The sequence below is a fragment of the Carex rostrata genome, chromosome 8 (assembly GCF_964058835.1).
Source record: "Carex rostrata chromosome 8, lpCarRost1.2, whole genome shotgun sequence".
NCBI lineage: Eukaryota > Viridiplantae > Streptophyta > Magnoliopsida > Poales > Cyperaceae > Carex > Carex rostrata.
Genome location: NC_135925.1, coordinates 5590414 through 5608417, shown reverse-complemented (window position 1 = coordinate 5608417; position 18004 = coordinate 5590414). Strand labels below are relative to the sequence as shown.

The following is an 18004-nucleotide window of genomic DNA, read 5'->3' as shown; positions in this document are numbered from 1 at the left end:
AGTTACTTTACTTTCTTTTGCCCGGCGCTTGGAGTTTCTCTAGAATGGTCTTCCTTTCACATTGCACATTTTATTAGTTTATTATAACTTTTTAGCATACAGAAATCGTATATATTTTTTTTTGTTATGTTCATCTGTTGTTCATATTTAAATTCAAATATTGTACAGATTATTCATTGTTTTATAATTTAAATTAATCATTAATGCGGGCATATAGCAGTGATTGTGATTTATAAATATTTTTTTCTACTTCGTTGAATATATATTTTGTAAATCAATTGCATGTTTAAGAAAAAAAATATACTTATGAAATATTGCAAATCTTTATTTGATCTTGTAAATTACTTTTAAATGTGATCTAGAGGAAAATAAGGAAAATAAAGCCGTTACCCGTTAATAAAGCAAAAGCGTGTATTCTAGAGGAATTTTACATGCAAAATTGTAGAACCTCAGAATTCCTAGTGTTTTTCTTATCTTTTTCATTTATTCACACTGACGGTCCAGCCAGAGTCCCAGACAAGCTTGAGCCCATTTCTGCGTTCAGACGTCGAAGTTACTCGAATACCGTGGCTCGCCTGGTTGGCTTATCACTTATCAGGTTGACACGTTGCGAACCATTCCAACTTTCGTAGTTTTTCAGCAGGCAGGAATGCATTCGTATCCTCTGCATTAACTCAAAACGGAATCTTTTAAGTTAATACATCAGGACCGTCCGATAAGCTTTAAGATTCGTGCGAATTAAATCCGCACCAATATTGAAGATGTGCTTCGTTTACAATCGGACTGCCAATATCTATTAACTCAAAAGATGCTCTCTTGAGTTAATGCAGACGATGCGGAATCGGCAGGAATATAGTACGCTTCGAAATTCGTGTCGGATTAAAATGGATGACTCGGATCTCATTACACACGGACGGTCAGGTATTGCACTGGATCTGAGTTGGGATGCAAACGGATCGGCTACGGATCGGACAGTGGCAAAAACATATTTATATCCATTTTTACTTTTCGAATACGGATCAGATATCGGATATAGATATCCGTAAATATACAAAAATATTTTCATAAAATATACTAAACTATATGGTATATATCTATTATTCGGATACGAGTAATTAAAATTCAAAATCATATCCGTATCTGTACAGATATTCAAATATTAGATATCTGTATTTAATTTTCGAATACGAATCCGAATACAGTTGGATATTATCCGATCCGTTTGTACTATCTCATTTCTTTGCCTTAAATATCATAAATCGACACTGGATTTGTCCACTTGTCAGAATCTGACCGAGTCTAGTTACCACTTAGCTTGTCTAGGAATCGGCTTAACCATTTTCTTATCGGCAGGTAACAATGCAGCTTGGATATCAGATGGAAGCATCAGCATAATTAATCTAACAACAAGAATTTAGACATCACCATAATTAATCTAGCAACAAAAATCACCACAGAAAATTAGATCTGAGATAGAATAGGGAGTTTCTACATTTGCAAGAGGGTTTGACCAAAGCTGAGAAGCAAAGGGCAAAAAGAAGTACAAAAGAAAAATGAAAGATTTCACATCGTAAATAAAGAGTTGAAGAAAGGAAAAAAATCCACAAAATTAAATTAACTGTTAAGTGCGATCAAAGTTTTATATGTTGTTGCTTTGGTTGTTTAAGACAGTTCTGGAATTCTTGTACTACCACATGAACTAATATGCTGAAATAGAATTGATTAAGAAAAGAAATTAGCAGCAAGGAGGAAAATCAAATTACCAGAAATACATAATGAACCAAGAGAAATTGGAGGGAAAATTCAATTAGAATCCACAAAATTCAAATCAAAGAAGTAATTATAAATCAAAATTGACAAAGGGAAGAATTATCAACGCAGTGATCTCCAAGTCAGTTGATTACCAAATGAAAGTCTTACCTAGAGAAAAGAAAAAGGGGAAATTTCACGTATACCCCTCAAAAACTTCAAAATTGAATTTCTCCTCTAAATTTTGAAATTACATATTTCCTCCTCTAAACTTCAAAAACTCACATATTTACGCATTTTATTGTCTTTTATATTAAAAAACATTCTAAATTTATAAAATACCTATTTTACCATTTTATTAAAAGCATAAAACACCCATTTGATTCCAATTTAAATCTAAATGTTCCTCTACCCTTTGAATTGCTTTGAGATCAGTGCAAGCTAAATCAACACGAATCTTGAAACGAACACACACGAAAATTGAAGCAATATGGACAGATCTTAATGTGATGCACACGGATCAAAATTGTTTTGAGATTCGTGCGGACTAGATTAGCATGAATCTTGAAGCGAACAAGCAATAATCTTATTGCGATGCACACATATCAGATGGTAGAGAATCCCTTCAAATTCAAATTTGAGTTCGATGGGGGGCGTTTTATACTTTTAATGAAATGTAAAATAGGTATTTTATAAATTTAGAATGAGTTTTAATATAAAAGATAATGAAATGGATAAATATGTGAGTTTTTGAAGTTTAGAGAGAAAAATACGTAATTTCAAAATTTAGAGAGATAAATACGTAATTTTGAAGTTTTTAAGGGGTATACGTGAATTTTGATCACTCGTCTCATCAGTAAATTGCCTCTCTGCCGTTAGAGACTAGGTGGAATTGAAGAGTCTTGAAACAAGATCGATCACAATTCTTAACTTTTTTTCTTCTTCTTGATATCTCTCTCTTCTTTTCTTTTTCTGACCAAGTCCTCTCTCTCGCTCTCTATCGCCCTCGCTCGCTCTCTCTGAAACAGAAATGAAAGTTACGAGAGATCATGCGTTCTCTCTCTTAAATAGGTCAACGGTTTGAGTCACATTGAAATCGAAGCAGTCTGACGAACAGGTCCGACGGATGAGATTGATCCGAGCAGAAACGTAAAGGCGGCGAGGTTTCAAAACTTAGCCGTTACGTTTCACTGACGTCAGCGTTTAGGATCAGCGAATCGCCGGTGGCAGCAGTAAACTGCGAACGCTTTGGATGAGATTTAGAACGTATCTTTGTTTTTTTCCATTTTGTGCTCTTTTTGTTTTTTGGCTGCCGGGGAGAGTTCTGAATTAATAAGGCTAAATTTGAAGAAGTCCTTGAAGTTTTAGAAAATTTGTTAGCTGGGGGAAACAAATGAAGTGGGAAGGGAAAAAAAGATGGTCAATAATGTTTATAAAGAGTTTGACTAGTATAACATCAGTGTCATTTCAACCTATATAACACCAATTTTAAAACCTATCAAATCGACTTCAAACGGTGAATCCAAACCGTTCAAACCGATCTACTTCATTAGTTGTGCATTTACATGCAAAATTTATAACTTTTCGAATTTATTTAGTATTAAGTCAAGTGGTCAAATGTGTGAGTTATAAGTTAATTTTAATACATTCATTTTTCAATATTTTTACCGCTTGATTTGATACTAAAATAACTCGAAAATATAAAAAAAATTGTATGTAAACACATCACTCATAATGTAAATCGGTTTGAATGGTTTGGATTAGTCGTTCAAAGTCGATTTGATAGGTTTTAGAGTTGGTGTTATATAGGCTAAAACAAGCTTCTAAATAGCTAGCTATAGCGGTTTTGGACCTAGAAAGCTAAGCTACGGGGTAAAACTGCGCTAATCGAGCTACGGCCGCTATAGCGCTAATAGCGGTCCGCTATAGCGTGTAGCGTGTAGCGGCAATAGCGGTCCGCTATGCTACACGGGCTTATGATTTTGTAATTTTAATGGGCGTTAATATCCAGATGGGCTTTTTTTTACTTTATCAAACTATATCAATATAATGGAACATGTGCGGGCTATACCGCTATATCAATTAAATTTTGTATCATGCATTATTGTTGGGTTTTCCAAAAATGAAAAATTAAAACAATGCCTAGGGACCTTGTCCGTGAGAAATTGAACTTCAATATGAATATTATAACTTTTTAATCAATTTGGTGTTTTTTTTTTCTCGATGAGACATGTTTACTATTAGTAGAAATATAAAATATAATTTTTGAAATAAGAAAACGCTATTTGTGATAGCTTCCGCTATAGCTGCGCAATCCGCTAAAGCTTTTTTGCAGCTATAGCGCTAAAGCTTTTTTTTTTGGTCTCCCCGCTATGCCGCTATAAACGCTATTTAGAACCTTGGGCTAAAATGACACTGATGTTATATTAGCCAAACTCGTTTATAAAGACAAAAATACTGCAGAGTATGGCTAATATAACATCAGCATTATTTCAGCTTATATAACACCAACTCTAAAACCTATCGAATCGACTTCAAACGATGAATCCAAACCGATCTACTTCATTAGTTGTGTGTTTACATCAAAATTTATAATTTTTTGAATTTATTTAGTGTCAAGTCAAGCAGTCAAATGTGTGAGTTTTTAAGTTACTTTTAATACATTCATTTTGTAACATTTTTACCGCTTGATTTGATATGAAAATAACTCGAAAATATAAAAAAAAATTGTATGTAAACGCATCACTCATAAAGTAAATCGGTTTGAACGGTTTGAATTTGTTGTTTGAAGTCTATTTAATTGATTTTGAAGTTAGTGTCATATGACACCGATATTATACTAGCCGGACTCAATACTATAATGTTATGTGATTCTTAATTGATATTATGCTTTATTGTTGTATAAATTTATGCACTATTTGCTTTATTACATATTGATATTGAAGCCTCCAACGCATGACAAGTAGTCAAGTATAATATCGTTTGATGTGTTTTCCGCATGTGTTAACTATTACATAAAAATTTCAAAATTATAATAGTTGAAATTGAAACATTTGAAGTTCTGATGAATAATTTTTTACTATTATTGTAGTTTTAATGATCTTTATGCATAATAGTAATAATACTCCTCTAATAATATTAATATTATTATTATTCAAATTAGATGGAAATGATTATTTTTTGATACGGTCAATCATGTTTTAATTGTCAAATACATGCTCAATATGCATCTTAATACTTATTTCAAGTGTAAATTAATGCTCTTTGAATATTTTCTTGATTACTTTTTGATCTCATGTTCTCTTGTGATATTTTTTAAACCATATCTTATTCAGTTTAGATTCGGTTTGGTACCAGATCGAGACCAGATAATCGGATACAATAGCACCACATGCAGACTACTTTATTTTTCCTTTTTTTTCTTAATTTTTATGAACATTTAAGTTGACAGAAGGAAATTTTTTAAGAGCCATCAAGCTAAAAATCAGAATAATGAATAAATACCAATTGAGGTCTCAAAAAGAAAAGAAAAAAAAAGATCTCCGCAGGGGAATAGTCTGTAGTTACGATAACCTCTTTTGTTAGTACGGACAAATGCTCCATTGAGGCAACACCATTTAATTTTCATTTGTATTATACACTAGACTAGCTACCTCCAGAGAAGAATTAATTTGCACAAATATTCTTAATCGATTGGCCTCTATATTATTTGAAAAATAATATTTCTACAATAATTCATCATGATCATGTATTTCACATAACTTGATATGCTTATTGTACATAATAATATATAGAACTAGTATGTATAAAAACATGTCCTTTGGAGGAATTATTTCAACAGGTGCTACTAATTAATGCCATCTTCACAGCTTAGTGCAGTCGCTGGGGGCAAAGTAAATCTTACTCTTGCTCAGATCATACCCGACATGAAAATCTTGTTGCGCGATGTTTCCCACTATCTGAACTACAGAACCATCGTCACTCGGTTCGCTACCAGACATAGCAAGGCAAACCTTTCCATTGAGCGTGACGAAAGAGTTTCTCGAACCGATGGTGACTGTAGCTGTGCCAAATGTGTAGGTAATGTCTGGAAAAACAACGTTCCTTCCTTGAACATCACTTACATTGTAGCAAAGTTGGAGATCTTGGTCATTGACCTTCGGCAACGGGATTACTTCTTCTAGCTGTGCCACAATTTGATCCACTGTCTTGGAATAGAGCAAAGTCAGTGTGGTACCAGAATCGATGATGATTTCCTTAAAACTCGCTTCTATGCCCAGGCCACCGATCGTGATCTTGGATAAATTAATTGTATAGTATGTATCACTTAAACCAGAGATGAGATCTGTTGATTGTGCATTTGGGTCAGAGAACAATGCATTGAATCCAAAGCTCAGCTTGCTTGGCACTTTTGTTGCGGTATATGGCACCAAACAATATGAGAACTTTTTGCCAACTGAAGAACCCAATTGGCTTACCAGAGAGATGGACCCGCCACCGAGCCCAACTATACCGGCCATGTTTGGTTGGAATAATCCTTGAGATTGGTGTGCGCATCCAAACGCTATGTTACGGATGCCCACTGTTCTCCCATCCGATGTATCGAAGATGAAGGTTTCCTGGGCAAGTGTGCCAGAGGATGTTGATCCGTCACCATACTGAGCAGAGTAGTGGCACTGTTTATTTTCACAATCACTTGGAAAATCAGAACAAAAATTGCTGTTGCAACTTAAATTAAGATATGTTGAGGAAGACCTTGGATCGAACAGAGGTGCATTTTGTTTGTAACACTTCTGGCATGGCTTGCAGTTGGTCCAGATCAGGTCACTACCAGTATCGGCTACAGCAACAATGCTTCTAGAAGGGGTGCCTACTTGAATTGTCATCAAATACTCAAACGGGATTGCGGTAACATTCGAGTCATAGGAGGATGGTGTTACATTTTGTCCTGAGGCAATTGCATGTTGCAAATAATTGGCACGTGATCTGGAACGACGAATAGCAGCGTGAATCTTGTCATCAGAAGTAAGGGAAGGGTTGTGCAGGGGGGATTTGATGGAGTCCCGATGGACGAGATCAACTGAGAAACCGACACGGTTTTGTAATGAAGCTCTAGAAAGAGCAAGGATCATAACAATAGTGAGAAGGAGAGGAATAAAACTAGAAGCCATTGTTACCAGAATATATGATGGATTGGTGAGATGTGCTCTATATCATACTTGTATATATATGCAGATTATATAAAGACGTTGTTTCAAGGGATGGAGGTTGACAACTACACATGCATGAATGTATTGGTTATTCTTTTTTTACCTTATATCTGATTAATTAATACTATGCAAAAAAGAATGCTGATTGCTGAGGCGCGTATCTTTCTCATAAATGGTGGATCTTTTCTTTGATTTTGTGATATGCTAGGAGATGCATTAGCTTGGAGAAAAATGTCCGAATAATTAATCATATATGGCTCTTAGAATATGAGTCCGCATCGTCTGCATTAACTCAAAAGAGCATCTTTTGAGTTAATACATATCGTCCGTGTGATTATAAACGGAGTCCATCCGATCTCCGCCTGAAACATATGGAGTCTTTAATATTAGTGCAAATTTAATTCGCACGACTCTTTAAGCTGATTGGACGGTCCACATGCATTAACTCAGAAGATTCCCTTTTTGAGTTAATGCAGAGGATACGAACTTTTAGAATATGCATGTTCTGTTTCTTTGGATGGCGGGCGATTGAAGAATTGGTAGGGGACTAAAAAGGAAATTTTCTTCATTTTTGACCAAAAACATTAGAATAATTTTTTTTAAAGTTACATAAAAATAAATTATCTTTTTTTTTTAAAAAAAAAAAGGAGATTACCTTTTTCTATCTTTGCCTTAAAATGTTCAAAATTATTAACCGACTCTTAAATCAGGGTGCTGGTATTCGCACTAAATTTTTTTTTAACTAACAGACAACTTTACCTCTCATATATTTTCGCTAATTCAATTTATTTTCCGTCTTTAATTAGTAAGCTTTTAGTGAATCTTTTATAATAAAAAACCACAAGGAAAAAAAAATCAAACTTGTCCGCATTTCCTTAGCATATAAAAGAAAAATTCAAACTTATATAGTTATACTTATATGTAGGGGTGTAAACTGAGCAGATTCGGAGCATATAATGCTAATACCATATCCGTATCCACCTTTCAATAAGCGGATACAAATACAGATAGTAAACGGATATCAAAATTTAAAATAAAATATCTACCTTAAACGGATACAGAGCGAATAATCTACGAATACAGATATGAAACCAATACTTGTCGGATAATTGAGTTATACACTTTAAAATACAAAAGAGTGTCTTGTTGTTGTCTTGAAACAATGACTAAAATCAATTTAATAGAGACTAAAAAAGAAAAGAATGAAGAGTAAAGAAATGAAGGTAAAAATTAAGAAAATAAAATAGCGCTATTATAGCACCATTGCCAGCGAAAAAGAGATTAAATTGGAAACCATATCGTATTATCATTTATCCCACAACCAAGACTGAAATGAATATGAGATAATTATATAACAACATCTATCCGGAGCAGTAAAGTCGAAGCCGGTTGGGAGCAATTTTGAATCTGAATAATTGCGGATACGGATATTCACTTTCATGAAATTATCCGTATCCGTATCCGCTATTATTTCACCATATGCAAAAAAAAAATATTTGTATTAGTATCCGCAATTATCAGTATCCGTTTAATCCAGATTCAGATAATCTCCGGATACAGAGCGAATACGGAGCAGATTATTAGTATATGTTTACACCCTTAGTTATATGTGTTTCCTGTTAGCATGTTCTCCCATAAAATTAGCAATTATATATTAACCCACATTTACCAATTATAGTAGAAATTAAAATTAATTTTCTTTAATTTCTTTGAAATTAAATTAAAGGAAATTTTAAACAAAATATATTTTGTTATTTGATTATGAAAAAAAAAATTGAGATGGCTTATTTTGTTCCTTTTAGTTAAGTCGATAGTCTTGTTCTTGTAGAACTTGTAATATATGCTTAGTGCATTCTTGTTTTTTGTAATTGTAGGTCACCATATATAAAAGAGTGGCTAATATAATATCAGTGTCAAGTCTATATAACACTAACTTCAAAATCTATTAAATTGAGTTCAAATGGTGAAGCCAAACCGTTCAAACCGATCTATTTCATTAGTTGTGCGTTTACATGTAAAATTTATAAGTTTTCGAATTTATTTGGTATCAAGTCAAGCGGTCAAATGTGTGAGTTTCTAAGTTAATTTTAATACATTCATTTTGAGGTACATTATGGGGAGTGATCCGAATTCTTCTTACACCTTGATTGAATGGAGAGTAGAGGAAAGAAGTGGAAAGAAAAAAAAAACTTTGTGTTGAGTTGTTTTTGGTTGACAAAATTATGTGAAAGATTTTTCTCTCAATTTGAGGTGTAACAGATGAAAAAAAAATTTGTTGTAAATTCTTTTAGAAATAATAACACAAATGTTCTATTCTATATCTTATGTATATAATTCTCATACAAATTTTTTGTCACAATCTTACAACAATTATCAAATTTCTCATTTAACATTCTAACTTTTAATCAATCAAAAAAAAATAAGACAAAAAAAAAGTTAAATTTATCTTCTTTCATTAGTCATCCAAACACAAAGAAGTTAAATATATTGATCTCCTTTCTATTCTATTCCATTCCATTCCCATCTATTCTTCACCTCCCTTCCTTCCTCTCCTCTCCATCCAAACAGGGTGTTAGTGTCTCCAGGTCGTGCTCCTGTGTCTCGAGGAAGGAAGAGACTGAAGGGACATTAAATTTTTACATTTAATATTTGGGATATGAGGCTAGACAAATTTCTCGAAGAATTTACCCCATTATCCTTTAATAACTTAAATTCACCTTCAAAATATTTTAAATTATTGAAGCAAAGTTTAGAAGTGCTTTCTCTCCAGGACTCTCATTATTTCACTTCCTTCAAAGCACATATAGTAAGTGCTCTGGTTGCCATTTACCCTAGGTCCACCTACAGTAACTAGCGTATGTTCAGTTGAGGATCACAGAAAAAAAAATATATACTATAATATAAAATTACAAGCCCAATGTCCAACCCTATTAACAACACCTCTTTAACCAGAGAGCTACAGGTTTCAGAAGCCATTCAGGGTATTTATTCTAGTCTATACTCTTTAGTCAGAGGTCCTCTCAAAAAGCAGCAAGAAACAGAAGGAATTTAGAAGTACTAATCAAAAATTGGTTGATGGAAAAGCATCCTAGATGATATTCGTGTTGATTCTAAGTTGCCCTGGATCAATGAATGCTTTTTTCCCTCGAGGAAACACCGAAAAATAGTTCCTTCAATGAAACAAGAGCTGAACTTTTTCCATGCGCAATTGTATCTCTCCAAAGCATTAATCCTGGTCAAACAATGAGACGATAGATAAGTTTTTTAGTCAGAAAATAGCTGCAGTTTCAGCATGTTGTAATATTTCAAGGCCTCAACCAAGCCTGCTTTACAAACAACACAGACAGATCCAAAAAACTGAAGTTAACCTAACCAAACAATTACAAAACCTCTTGAGTACTATTCAAGGAAACAAAATCTGGTCTGACTGGGAAAAACTACCAACCCAACCCAACTTCTCTCAGAATTCAACCCTCCAGAAACCCAGACCAACCAAAATCAACTCAAAGAGAAGCAGCGTGAGGTGATCTGAACCCAACCAGACCAGAAACTGAACCGACCCTGACCTTTGATCCAATTCGTTCAACACTAAACTCCACCTTGTTCAACTTGAACCCACAATCTTAACACGACAAACCCTAGATCCGTAATGCCCTGAACCCAAGAACAATCAGCTCAGAATAACCTGAGACCAAAGAAAACTTGAAGCTGAAATGACCTCAACAAGAAAACAATCCAACTATGCCTCGAGACCCAAACACAACCTGATCTGACCAATTGCCCCCGCTAGTACTATATATTACCTCTTATGGTATTTGTGCATCTTGACATTTGAGCATAATCAGTGCAGGACCTAGATCTTATATACCGACCTTGATTTCAATCAACTAGAGATTCCCAATCAATAGTCCTATATTCCAATTACAAGGAAAAAATAAAAAGAAGCGAACCTATCCAAAGAAGCAACCCGAATGTTGTTGCAAAGAAAAATTCCTTGCTAATACTCTGAAAGCTGAAATCGGGGACAAAAAAAAGGCTTTTAACAATAACCATCACTTTTCAGTAATCATTATGTATTGAGATAATTTTAAAGTTAATATTTACCAGTACATGCAGGCCAGATTACCCCAACCCTGTAGAATCGTCGCCCAAGCTGAACCAGTAAACCTGAAATAGCAATAGATTAATTCATAACCCGGAGGGAGGGAGGGAGGGAGGGAGGGGGATCGAGCGAGAGAGAGAGAGAGAGAGAGAGATTGGCAGCCTGTGTCGAGGTTAGAGAGAGAGAGAACAGTACTTAAATTATACAGCGAAGTAAGAAGAGAGTTTAATTACCACATGAGGTCTCGAATAAACAAAGCACGGGGAAGCATGAAACCATTTCCGAGCATAGCAAGAAGCATTGTCAAAGCTGACAAGCCTTTTATGTTGCTTGGGTTAAGATAATTCGTCCACTTCACCATAACAAACAATATGCATTAAAAAAAACTATTAACAGTGCATAGTGTACGAGATCAAACTAACTCGCATTAGAAAAAAAAAAACCTTCTTTGATTATTTTGATTATCTTTATCCTTCTCTTTGTGGAATTTGAAAAGGTTCTAAAGAAAATCATATGATAGTTAAGACTAAGCTGGATTGTAGTGTACCAGTCAGGGCTGGCACTAGGCAACACTGTTACGGACAGCAGGTAGGCTTGTAGTCCCGTTGGTGCCATATAGTTGCTACAGCGACAAGCATGCAACAGACTACTGGTGGAAGCCGACAGCCAGATTGTTAGAAATTACCATAGTACTTGCACGATACCAACAAGGAACAGTACAAGTTGGGCCTAAAATGTGGCATTGTGACGGTTACTAAATTAACTCATTGTGAACTCCATAATATGCATACCATTTGTGCAACTGGCATCCACATGAAGAGAAGTGTTGCTGTCCAGCCAGACAGGGAACCAACAAAGTGGGCCCCCTCTGGAGAGAGCTTTCCCAACCTTGCCTGCATAAATGGTACAATTCAGTATGGTTTAACATAATTAAAGAAATAGATGAACTGAGCCAAGCATGAAAGTAGAAACATACTGCAATAACTGCCAAGACGGCTATAGCACAAGAAATTATCCCCGGCAAGATGCTATTCGGTATGAATGGGACAAATGTTGACCACATCACCTACAAGAAAACCCAATAACAAGCATGAAAAAACCATTCCTCAACTATTAATCTTTCAGGCATATAATAGAAGTTACCTGAGGAAGAACAGATAGACCTCCAACAGTAGTGAAATCCTCCCAAAGCAACCACACCCGCTCATTCAACCAACCAAAATAATTGAGAAAATTAAGCACTAAGCCTATGCAAACAACTGCCGATGTGGCAGCAAATTGGGGCAGTGGCATGGACTCTGCTATTGCAAGCTGTGCAATTACTACATATGTGGACAGCACTCCTAGTGTCTGAACCAGAACTGCCTCTGTCTCTTTCTTCTTTGCAAAGTATGAGAGAAGAGACAGGTTTCCTAACAATCCTGTAAGCATCCCCTGTCATTTTTTTAATTCAAAGATCAAATAATGTGGAAAATTTTAACAGAAGAAATAGTATAGAAAGAAGGTAGCGAAAATTGAAGGTACTTAAAAAATACTGACAAGCCATGGGACAGCAAAAAGAGCAGCCTTGTTGCCTGCTAGAAGGTTTCGTGCATTGAGTACAATCTGAGGCAGCTGAAGGAGAAGAAATGGTACATTAGCTGCACCGGCCAGCTTTGCAGTCAATGAATCCCATTCTTTGAACTTCGCATGCCAATTACATATTGTGTTAATATAATGTGATCACGACAAACTATTAGATAAATTTATCCTATCAATTTTGCAATGAAGTACCTCAGCTGTGGAGACGGGAGAGATCGATTCAGAGGCGAAAAGAGGTTGAACGCGGCGGTGGCGGAGGAGAAGAGGAGAAGGCAAGCGGGAGAACTTCGAAGAAGAGGAGAATAGACGAGGTTTTAGAGCAGGGAGAGGAGGGGAGGAGAGAAGAGAACGAGAAAAACAAAGGTGAGTAGGTGGCGGTGAGTGGAGCTTCCGGATTTTGATTGGAGATGGTGCCGACGAGGCGACAAGCGCCATTTGGAGGTGAAGGGTCATGTGCTGGGTGTGTGTGTGTGTGTGTGACAGAGAAAGAGAGAGAGAGAGAGAGGTGAGGAGGTGGAGAAGGTTCCAAAATAGAGAACGCGCGTATGACGTGACGGGTAAGAGAGACTGAGGATTTTAACCGTTCGATCTTGGGCTTTCTTGACAGTTGTGACCCGTGAGGATCTGCGGCTCTGGATTCCGGACCAAATTTGGAATCCTCTCCAACATTGCAGAAAAGAATCTTTTACAGTTAATGGTTCTGGACCGTTCTTTTTAACTTGGCACGAATCATAAAGCATGAGATTTAATCTCAAGCCATAAAGTGAGGTCCATCCTCTACAGTATGGGAGAGGTTGAATCGCCAAATTTGGAACGATGCATAGATAAACATCTCCAGCTGCTGGTTCCGAGTTCGCTAGGAATTCGCATCCTCTGAGGTATCTCATATTTTGCGTGACTTTTTGGAGAATTTCAACCGTTCAAATACATTCTGCACGAATCTCAAACCTCAAATAATACTGGCCCCCAGCACTATCCCCGAATAGAAACCGGACACGTTGTCACGCAAAATATGAGATATCTCAGAGGATACGCACTCGTTCGCTAGAGCCCAGACAAATATGAAAGCCATTGGATTGGAGGACTTTCTGCCGGCCGGTGTTTACTGCGGTATGGTGGCATTGGACATTTGGACCTACCAAATGGTCTCACAATTCGGAGCAGCAAAATTTGGATCTCACAACTTTGAATGGTAAACAATTGAAAATCCTTTCCAATGGGACTTGTAATGAAAGAAAGGTTCTTGCAATATAACAAGAGTGAGTCTATGGTACTATGCATATCACGGGTTGTTACCGTGCTACGGATCTATATTCGTGTTTTCAAATCCTAACGGTCGATCCAAACCGTTCATCTTGTTCTCCATATTAATATGTGTTTGGAGACCAAATTTCACATTTTTTGAAAAAAATTTACTATTTTTTTAGATATTTAGAAAATCACTTGATCTGAAAATTCTGCACCATCCAAAAACAGTGATTTGCAATAAATCTAAAAAAATAGTAAAAAAAATTTCAAAAAATGTAAAATTTGGTCTCCAAACACATATTAATATGGAGAACAAGATGAACGGTTCGGATCGACCGTTAGGATTTAAAAACTCAAATATAGAGCCGTAGCACGGTAACAAATCGTAATATGCATAGTACCATAGACTCACTCATATAACAATCCATAAGTATTGTCTTGTTCTCGGTATTCGGAGTTGGAGAAGTGCAAGAAAATTATGTTAAATTATGTATCCGTATGAAAAGAATTAAAAAGTTCATTTGTAACTGTTAGAAAGTATGGTTATGTTTGAGTGTGAATAAAGTTAATAAGAACTAATTGTTTATTCTATTACTTTTCGTATTTTACATCAAACCTGGTCAAACTAGGTAGTTTAAGTTGTGACTTAAATTAATTTGTATGGAGTCAAATATTGAAAAAATAAATTTATGTTTATAACAATGAGTCCAGGTAATATATATGTAAATGTAACGTTTGTGCTCAATCCACAATAAAATTAATATTCTAATTAGAATGCTTCGTTTTTTTATATTTTAGTGCCTAATTTCTTAGAATGAATCAGAGCCGTCCATCGAATTAAGTAAATTCTAAATATAAATGAAAATGTTATGCATGTGATATACATAACACACGTATTCGCTCATATGACAAAATATTACCTTTTGTGCAAATCTTATTGAAAATTTAACTTTTATAAATCAACATTGGTCAATATGAAATGGATTTAATGAATCACCACACCTTAAATAGTTAAATTGCATAATATCAGATAGGGCTGTAAACGAGCTGGGTCTTAGCTCAGCTCATTTATTTTGGCTCGAGCCTGGACCGAACGAGCTGGACCTAGGTCACCCGAGCCAAAACTCCTGGCTTAGCTTGTGACAAGCTAGCCCGAGCTAGCTCGCGAGCTGGCTCGTTGGGCTTTATTGGGCTATTATTATACAAATTCAAAAATATAAAAAATAAGAAATTTCATTCAAAAAATTTAAGAAATTGTCCAGCAGGCGTATCTTCAAGCAACTAAAGTCATATCATTTCTTCCCAAACCGAAAATACATCAATTTTGCATAATTGCGCCTTTAAAAATGAGACTGGACTTGAAATTATACGGGACTAAATCCTAAATTCACTGTAGCTTAACGAGCCGAGCTGACCCCTGGTTCAGCTCGTTTATTTTGGCCGAACCTGAGCCGAGCTGGCTCGTTAACAGCTCGGTCCACTACCGAGCTAGCTGTTAGCGAGCGAGCTAGAGGCGAGCCACGAGCTTTTTTGACAGCCCTAATATCAGATAGAAAAACGACGCAAGTCATTTTAGTTCATTGTATAATTAACATGTACAATATACATTGACTATTCACTTGTAAGAAATTACATCCTATCAACTGGCTGCACTATCCCCGTCCATTCATTGATTGCTTCCATCTCCCCCTCTCCTCAGTCTCAATTCTCAAGTCTGCACTGCGCATTTCAGCGTTGAGTGTGCCTCTTTTCCGGTCTTCCTACCAAAATCATGTTATCTCTCAAGCAACAGCCACCCTTTCCCTCTCTATTCTTCTCTCAAAAGCCCCAGATCCTGAGGCATATCCATATCCAAACCCCGCTTTCTACTACACATCCCCTGCCATCTCTCAACTATCCCTACATCCCCACCCCACTGCTCCCCCGCAACTACCGAAACACCATCACCCTCCAACCCGCTGCTTCATCTAGTTCTTCCGCAAACCCCGACTCTGATTCCGATAAAAGTAAAACCCCCAACAAGACGATCAAGCTAGCTCTGGTGTTTGTTTTCTGGTATGCACAAAACGTAATATTCAACATATACAACAAGAAGGTACTGAATGTATTCCCTTATCCATGGCTCCTTGCCTCATTCCAGCTCCTTGCTGGCTCTCTCTGGATGCTGTCTCTGTGGTCCCTTCGGTTGCAGCCTATGCCCCGCCTCTCAGGTCGATTCATAGCAGCACTTCTCGGCCCTGCATTGTTCCACACTGTTGGACACATCTCTGCCTGTGTGTCTTTCTCTCGTGTTGCGGTGTCGTTCACACATGTCATCAAGGCGGCTGAGCCTGTTTTTTCAGTGGTGCTCTCAGCTGTAATATTGCGCAAGTTCTATCCTGTACAGGTCTGGCTCTCAATTGTGCCGATAGTTGCTGGTTGTTCTTTGGCAGTACTTACTGAGCCAACATTTGATACAGCCGGTCTTTCTGGCGCATTAATCAGCAACCTGGGCTTTGTCCTGCGCAACATATATTCTAAGCAGAGTCTATCTGATTTCTCTGAAATAGACGGCCTGAATTTATACGGATGCATCTCAATACTGTCTCTTCTGTACCTGTTCCCAGTAGCTATTTTTGTGGAGGGGTCAAAATGGGCTGCCGGTTTCCGCCATGCGCTCACTATTGCGCCCTCACCAAATAAATTCTATTTGTGGGTGCTCATATCAGGTTTGTTTTATCATCTCTACAATCAGTCGTCATACCAGGCACTTGATGACATTAGCCCATTAACCTTCTCGGTTGGGAATACCATGAAGCGAGTTGTGGTGATAGTCGCATCAATAATTGTGTTCAGAAATCCTGTATCACCACTGAATGCACTAGGATCAGCAATTGCAATACTGGGAACATTTCTTTACTCCCAGGCTACAGCAAGCCCAAAGAAAGATGTGGATGCAAAGGCATGATTGTAATTTACTAGATTTTGTAGTAATAGTGAATGCTTTTGTTTGTATTTCTCAATGTGTTTATGATTTGGCCTCTTATGATGCATGCTATCACGGGAATTTAAGATTTTTAAGTTCTATTTTTTAATTTCTCATTTTGACCTTAGATGCTTCTCTAGTTTATTGAAGAAAGATTCAACTGTGCATCTCGCTTTTGAATATAAATTGGATGCACGGCCTTATTATACAGTATTTCATCATGACAAATTGATGATCAAGTTCTTATTCCCAACATTAACTCGAGTCCGGATTATCAAATTTGAGTTATTCTGACCGTACGATCAGAATCGAATGCACGGGATCCTTTTAATATACACACCAAAATAGATCGAACGGTCCAGATCTAAACTCAAAATTTGAGCTACCTTAGGTGACATGAATTCACACTAACTAGGACTTGAGGAAGATTAAAGATTCAACGGTGAGAGTGACAATAAATTATAAACTTATAACCGGCCAGTTCTAATGTTCTACAGCTAATTCAAAAACATTTTTTGACAAGAGGAAAAGACGGAAGTTTGAGCTGTTTGTGTATGGGCCTAAATTGGAGTTGATAGACAATAGCTGTGAGGGTATGAGCTGTTACTGTGTACTGTGTAGGGACCAAGATTGGTGTTTGGAATCAAATCAACTTCTTAAACCCACTTGTAAAATTTGTGATTGGGCTTATAGGCTCTAAGAACTTTAGGCCCACAGTCGCTGAATTTTTAAGTTTTTTATATACTTTGAATTTTATATTAAATTGTATCTTCTTTTTTTATAAATATAATGTATATATTGTATAAAACATACGTGTAATGTTAGATCCTTACTCATTGATAAGTATGATAGCTTAGGTTTAGATACTTCTTGATGATCTCACATTTGGATTGATATCCTTAGCTATTTTTGAATTAGGTTTCAATAGACATGTTAATGATGGACATGATACAACCTTTTGGTTTGACAGATGGCATGGAGAATGTGTTCTATATTGTCTTTATCCTAATCTCTTTAAAATTGTAGCTAATCCTATTTATAATTGTTTCTGATTCTTTCTCTAACTCTTCTTTATCTTTACGGTTTACTAGGCAATTAACTGGTATCTTACTTTTTGAATGGAATAATATGCAACCTTCTATTAATTTT

The 18004-nt window shown here is 36.2% G+C and overlaps 3 protein-coding genes across 6 annotated transcripts; 1 reads left to right on the top strand and 2 right to left on the bottom strand.

Moving 5' to 3' along the window:
• Positions 1–5612: 5612 nt before the first annotated feature.
• LOC144558047 (aspartic proteinase CDR1-like) lies at positions 5613–6920 on the bottom strand. Its single transcript, XM_078306755.1, has one exon. The coding sequence runs from the start codon at positions 6918–6920 to the stop codon at positions 5613–5615; it is 1308 nt and encodes a 435-aa protein (XP_078162881.1).
• Positions 6921–9831: 2911 nt separating this feature from the next.
• LOC144558421 (maltose excess protein 1-like, chloroplastic) lies at positions 9832–13140 on the bottom strand. 4 transcript variants are annotated; one of them, XR_013512902.1, is made up of 10 exons: positions 12835–13140; positions 12601–12744; positions 12205–12495; positions 12038–12127; positions 11853–11954; positions 11295–11413; positions 11064–11126; positions 10910–10971; positions 9967–10191; positions 9832–9906 (listed from the first exon to the last, which is right to left on the bottom strand). XR_013512902.1 is itself a non-coding variant. In XM_078307274.1 (9 exons), exons 1-9 carry the CDS (start codon positions 13093–13095, stop codon positions 10085–10087), a joined length of 1239 nt encoding a protein of 412 aa, XP_078163400.1. In that variant the 5' UTR covers positions 13096–13140; the 3' UTR covers positions 9832–10084. The 4 variants fall into 4 exon arrangements, 2 of the variants coding, with proteins under 2 accessions (XP_078163400.1, XP_078163399.1); XR_013512901.1 differs by lacking the exon at positions 10910–10971; XM_078307274.1 differs by having other exon boundaries at positions 9832–10191.
• Positions 13141–15553: 2413 nt separating this feature from the next.
• On the top strand, positions 15554–16956 carry LOC144558663 (Nucleotide/sugar transporter family protein). Its single transcript, XM_078307513.1, has one exon. The coding sequence runs from the start codon at positions 15662–15664 to the stop codon at positions 16835–16837; it is 1176 nt and encodes a 391-aa protein (XP_078163639.1). The 5' UTR covers positions 15554–15661; the 3' UTR covers positions 16838–16956.
• The last annotated feature ends 1048 nt before the right edge of the window (positions 16957–18004 follow it).